The 6620-nt window shown below is 42.8% G+C and overlaps 1 protein-coding gene across 1 annotated transcript; it reads right to left on the bottom strand.

The window, feature by feature from the left end:
• Positions 1-422: 422 nt before the first annotated feature.
• LOC111821359 (adhesion G-protein coupled receptor G4-like) lies at positions 423-5934 on the bottom strand. The gene is made up of 2 exons (XM_023735501.1): positions 720-5934; positions 423-477 (listed from the first exon to the last, which is right to left on the bottom strand). Exons 1-2 carry the CDS (start codon positions 5861-5863, stop codon positions 423-425), a joined length of 5199 nt encoding a protein of 1732 aa, XP_023591269.1. The 5' UTR covers positions 5864-5934.
• Between the last annotated feature and the right edge of the window lie 686 nt (positions 5935-6620).

The raw sequence follows: 6620 nt of genomic DNA on the forward strand, positions 1-6620 counted from the left end.
ATGTTATTGTAGGGCTAGACAGAGGTATGGAACCAATAGACAGGGTGTGGTCAGCTGTAAGAAGTGACATACGCATCCTGCTAAAGGATGGAAGTTGAGACACAGTCCTAGAGTTGGCCATTACAGTGGTTCTGGGGAATGCCCCAGGGGATGTGGAAATGTATACATTGTCATCTGTGATTTTTATAGATACAGGGAGAGAAGTTGGGAAGCCAGTAGTGATACCAGCGAGTGTAGGTGTAGGAGTGGTATTAGTGAGTATGGTGCTTACAGTAGCAAAGGGTAGTGTTGTAAAGTTAGTAAATGGGTGTACTGGTGTTGTGTCAGAAGTTAGAAATGTGGATTTTGACTCCTCTACTGTAGAGGAAGTTATAACTTGAGGCGCTTTGGATACAGTTGCCAGAGGGGAATCTGAAGGGAGATTAGATGAGATCCAAGTCAGCATGGGTAAAGTAGTAGCCTTCGAGATTGTAGATCCTGCGGCAGCACCAGAAGATTTCAATGGAAGTGTGATCCCAGGAGTTACAGATGTTGTTGTCTTCTCAAATGTTTGCTTAATGTCAGCCAAGGTGGTAGGGATAGCTCTTGAAGATGTTGATAATGAAGGACTCTTAGAGAGCCCAAAGGTAGAAAGAATTCCAGATATGGGAACTGATGGCTTTGAGGTAACATCTTCAGATACAAGACCAGTCTGAGAGGCTGTGAATGTTGATAAAGACCCCGGGACAAGTTGTAGAGTTTCTGTTTCCATCGTGTTGGGTGTAGGTCCATGAGCAGTGGTGGAAATTGGAAATTGAGAACCTATAGCTGTGGGAGTGCTCCAAGAAGTCTTAAGCAAAGACTGAGAGTTACTAGATGTTATTGCTGTTACCAGAGCTGGAAATTCAACCATGTGGGATTTAGAAACTGGAGAGGTCTTTGTAGTAGAGAATTCAGCTTCAATACTATGAGGTGAATAAGGAAATGATGTCAAAGAAAGTGGAGTTGCTATGGATGGGGTCAGTGGAGGATATGAAATAGGAGTATTCATTGATGTGGCACTTTTTGTTAGTTCTTCTGTTAAGGAAGTATTTTCTGACAAAGAAGTCATCTTTTCGGTATTAGAAGAAAGGTAAGTGGTGACTTTCACACTTTTTGTGGGTCCAGGAGTGCTGTTAAAGCTAATCAAAGATGGGGAAACCTGAATATTCAAGGAAGTATAGAGATTATCTGAAGGCGTAGACGAAGGCAAGCTTTCAGGGACAACAGTTCTGGAAAAAGTATTTGCGAGAGCTGTCTCTCTACCACTATTCACAGTAGATAGGGAGCTGTGAGTAATCCCAGGTAATATTCTCAGACTTGTAGCCTCATCTCCTTGTGATGGTTGTTGGGCTGTTGACAGAATTGGTGAAAATGTGGTCATTGGGGTGGAAGAAATAGCTTCAGTGTTCTTAGAACTGAGTACAGAGAAAAGAGTGGTGCCTGTCAGTGGAGTCACTATCCCAGCCGTAACAGTGGTTGGGATGGTTTTCACAAATGGAAAAGTTGACTCTTTCAGAGAGGAAAAGGATGTAGGTGTGATGCTGGAAGACATCTTTGTCATTTCCGAAGTAGTGAAAGCAGAGGGAACTATTGTGCCTTTTGCAGAAGGCCCAGCATATGTCACAGGTATGACATCCAATGTAGATGTTTCTATGGTCGTAGCAGTCCTTGGGGTAATTGAAGACGATAAAGTAGGGAATGACCCAACTGTTGTGGAAGTAGCAGGAGAAACCACCACAGGTGAGAAAGCAGAGTCATTAACTGACAGTGAGGATATCTCAGACATAGGCCCAGAAGTGGCTACAACTGAACTCTTCCAACAACCTGGGGATGTTGTTTCACAAGACTGAGTCATTAGAATTGTGGGAGTCTCAGAAACTCTTTTGGAAGTGAAAGAAGTGACATTAATTGGTAGTGAGGACATCTGGGAAATAGGAATAGGTGTTGTCATAGAAGTTTTCCCAAGAAGTGACGTAGGTACATTTGGAACAGAAAAGACTGTAGTGATCCTGTCAGTAGAGATAATAGTAAAACTTTCATTGAATAGTCCAGCTGTGGAAAGAGACAGGGACTCAGGGGAAGTCTGTGTGCTTTCAGAAATAGGGGAGGAAACTGAAGTCATCTCAGGTTGAGTCCTAAGTGAAGGCAAGTGTGAAGTAGTTGTGTTGATGTTCATAAAATTTGATAATCTGGTTGTCCTGGAAGGTGCGGTATCTACAAATGAAGTATCCTGGTTGTATGAGACAAGGTGAGTTACAGAGGTGGGGCTTACTGTCATTTCCACAGATCTGGGAGTATATACTGAAAGGGCACTCATGCTTTCTTTTTCAGGGAACAAAGAAGTGGTGGTTGTCAGAGCTTGTGAAGGGAGATCTGTTTTCCCAAGACTGGTAGACATTTCTGAAATGTGAGCATCTACTATGTTATTTGAGGTCAAGGTAGGTGTAGTCTGTGTGCTCCCAAAAGTGGGGGATGAAGCTGAATTTTCCTCAGGCAGAGTCCCAAGTGGAATCTCTGAAGGTGAATATGTTTGGTGACTGGAAATTTTTAGGGTTTCTGAAAATCCTACATCTGTCATTTCCAAGGATGAAGTACCCTGGGGGTATGAAATAAAGTAATTCTTTGATGGGGACATTTCTATTGTATCTATAGTTCTAGGAGTGTTTCCCAAGGAGGTGATCATCTGCTCTTTGTCAGATAATACAGTAGAGGTGCCTGTCATCAGTAGAGTGGGAACAGGTGTGTTTACAAGACGTGTGGAAGATTGAGAACTGTGAATGTCTACTGAGGTAGTAAGCTTGTTGGCAGAGGTGTGTGAGGGCACGGTCTCGTCAACAATAGAGGTTTCTGTGGTGCCAACAGCCAAGCTAAGAGCATCTGTGCCACCACTCAAAGTATATGGAAAGCTCAGAGCATGGGTAGATGTCTCCAACACTGTAGCCTCTGTCACTTGAGATGCAGACTGAGTTGCTACTGGTCTAGACGTAGTTGAGATCACATGAGTGCAGAACGCAAGAGGAATGTTGTCAGGGAGAGATGTGGAACGGGTAAGAGCACGTGTGGATGGAGTTACTATGTCAGAGGAGGTGGAATGAAGGGTGGTATCAACCTTAGTTGTTATAGGAGTGGGGGGTCTCAGTGAGGGGACTGGAGTTTCTGTCAGAGAGGGAAATGTCATGGGTGTCATCCTGACAGAGATCACTGTGGCCTCTGAAGTGGTGAGAATAGAGTCTCTGTGGGGAGGCATGTTACTGCTAGTTGTGGAAGCAGTCTGACTCAGTGTTGTCACTGATGCTGTGGTCACTGTAGATGATGGCAGAGTTGAGACATCCGAGAGCACAGATGCGGAGAAAGCCCCAGCCGGTGTTGAAGGCTCAGGCGTGGTCGCCTTAGTCTCATCAGACATCATCATAGAGGTGACAGCAGAGCCATTAACTGGCAGTGAGAACATATGGGTAACAGGCCCAGGGGTTGCTGGGGAATGGGTAGATGTAGGCTGTGGAGATAAGGTGCCAGCAGACGAGGACATAGCTGTCCTGTCTGTAGGAATCGTGGCGAAAATGGTTCCAAGTATCCTTGTAGTGGATACATCCGGGAGTTCAGGGAGTGTCCGTGTGTGCCCAGAAGTGGGAGATGGAGCTGAATTCCCCACAGGTGGAGTCTCTGAAGTCCAATGTGCTGCACAGGTGTGGGTGGAATTAAAGATTTCTGTAGTTCCATTGTACGAACTCAAACTCTTAAGTGTGGTTTTCACAGATTTTGTTGTAAACCAACGTCTTTTAACCTCAGTAGTTACAGTTTTATTATCCACTAGGGTAGTAGTCTTTTCTATATTGGGAAAAGGGGAAATGGTGGTCAAGGCTGTCACCATTTGTGCAGACTCATCTGTTACCTCCAGCATTGTTGAAAATGGAGAAACCTCAGCTGTCACTGCTGTAGTTGATTTTCCCGTAAGATAACGGGAAGTTGTTTCTTTTCTTGTCACAGTAGAATTGAAAATTTGTGTTGCCACAGACTTTGGAACAAGGGCTGTTTTCTCTCCAAATGCAATTGTAACGTTTGTTTCTGTTTGTGTGGTCTCAGAAGGGCTCTCCTCAGTAGAAAAATTTGATTTAATGTCAGCAAGGGTAGATTTCGTATCTTCTGGTGGAACAACTGTCTCCCTTGGTGTTGAAAGAAGTTCATTTGCAGCTACTGTGGACATAGGGGTGGTTTTTAGTAGTAAAGTGGTAAGTTTAAACTCAGATGATTTGGGTATAGATGTGGTTCCAGAAACTGTGGAGAAATTAGCAAACCATGGCGATGTCAATCTGGATAGAGCTGTTGCATATCTGGCTGTAGCAGTAATAGCATCAGCAGCGGCAGTAGCCTCGCTCTCTGTGAATGCTTCTGGTGGAGTGATAATATTAGTAGTTGTGGACAAATGCTCTGTATTAGAAATACCCTCATGGAATGCAGATGTGAAATTTTCATTAGGCATGAATGTAAGTATGGTGCTTGTATTTATAGAGGTCAAAAGATTTTGATCTGGCCTGGAAGTCCAAGTGGTCTCATTGGTGGAGAACAGGTGGGCAGCTTCATCAGTTATAGTTGTGGGGCCTGACCCAGATGCCTTGGCTGTGGAAGCTGATCTAGTGGAACTCAAAGGAAACATGTTTTCACCAGATGTGGGCATATTTTGTGTATATACGGGCCCTGTGATTGTGGGGGAAAGAATAGTTTCAGCCACTGTAGGTGCAAGTGTGATTCCAGGAGTTAAGACTGTGAGTGTAGTCTCAGCATCAATAACTGTCTGTACACTCTGAGCTCCAATGAATGGAGAGGACGTCTGGAAAGAAAGGGCCATAGAAGAGGCCTCTTTTGGCATGGAGGTAGATATTGCATCCTCCACTCTGGGTGAAGAGACACCGTGGAAATCTGTAGATGTCAATTCTGTTTCAGCTGTTCTTAGGGCAGGCATGGTCTCAATAGGCCTAGTTGGAAGAGTCATTGAATAAAGTGTAAATGCTATTTCTGTATCAGTTGTTGCCGATGTAGATGTGGTCTGATTTCTAGGAAATACAGAGTCCACTGGAGCAGCTGTGGAGATGAGCTCAGACTTAGGTGGGAAAGCTGATGCAGTCCCAATGTGAGTAGTTGTAGCTGAAATCTGTTCCACTGTGGACCAAGGCACAGTTCCAGCAGCTGAAGATGCAAGAAACACCTGTCCAGCTGTAGAGATAGGGAGTGCCCCAATATCTGTGGATTTGTGTTTGGGCCAAGATGTTGTAGACATGGATGTTGACTCAATAGATGAGAATAAAGATGTTGCCTTCGTAATGGCAGACTGAGATCTAGTTGCTGAAGTTTTAGATACAACTGAATTATTGGTAAACCCAGATGTGTAGAGAAGATCAGTAGCCGTAGTTTGATGGAAGGTCTCAGAAGCAATGGCTTCAGCCATTTCTGTTGTCATCGTCGTTTCTGACGATGGGGATTTACTTGTTTTCATGGAATTGTTAGTAGTAATTATGGATGTACTCTTGGTAGGCAGAGTGATGGCTGCTGAAGTAAGTAACGTATCTGCTGCTAACGTAGATATCTTAGCTATGGATGGCTTAAAATTTTTTGATGCAGTTGTTGTTCCCAGAGGTGGAGACGTTGTGTTGGAATATGATATGGTTTTACAGTCAGCTGCAAACACAGGTATACTTTTAGACATCACTGTAGAGGAATATAGAGTCTTTTGTGGTTTTAGTCCAGTAATTTGGGATAGAGTTGTCGAATCTATTTGTTGTGAAAGAGTTGTACTTGTTCCTTGAATTGTTGTATTATCAGAAACAACTGAAAAATGAGAAAGCATGTGTTACTTTGTACTCAGCTTTACAAATCAGAGACAATTATTTAAGAAAGTTCTCTATAATTTGTTCACATATTTTTAAGAGGAAATAATCAGATATAATCAAATCACTGGATTACTTGGTTTTTCTCTAGATGATTTTGGAAATAATCAGATATAATCAAATCCCTGGATTACTTGGTTTTTCTCTAGATGATTTTCCACTTTCTAAAGTCTCTACAGGAGCCCTGGTGGCACAGTGGTTAAGAGCTCAGCTACTAACCAAAAGGTCATCATTTGGAATCCACCAGCAGCCCCTTGGAAACCCTATGGGCCAGTTCTACTCTGTCCTATAGGGTCACTATGAGTCAGAATCGACTTTATGGCAGTGGGTTTGTTTTTTTTTTTTTTTTTTTTTTTAAGTCTCTACATGGTTCTCATAGTGTGCTGGTTAAGTAACTAGTAGGAGGCCATTCATTTCATAATGTCTCCATAAATGATATAGCCACTCCTATAAGAGGGATGTGTGCTAGTGTAGTGCACTAATTAAGAGGATCATTTTTGGGAAATGGACCGATTAATTCCTCAAAAGACACAGCTGTAAAAACTCACTCAGGAAGAAATGTATAATCTTAATAGTCCTATATTTATTAACAAAATTAAATTTCGTAGTTAAAAATCTTCCCAAATCCAACTTTGGGTTCAGATAGATACAGTTTCAAATCCTGGATCCATCATTTATTCATTAGGTGGCCTTAGGTGTGCCTCAATTTCCTCTTCT

The sequence above is a fragment of the Trichechus manatus genome, unplaced genomic scaffold (genome assembly GCF_000243295.1).
Source record: "Trichechus manatus latirostris isolate Lorelei unplaced genomic scaffold, TriManLat1.0 scaffold00079, whole genome shotgun sequence".
NCBI classification, from domain to species: Eukaryota; Metazoa; Chordata; class Mammalia; order Sirenia; family Trichechidae; genus Trichechus; species Trichechus manatus.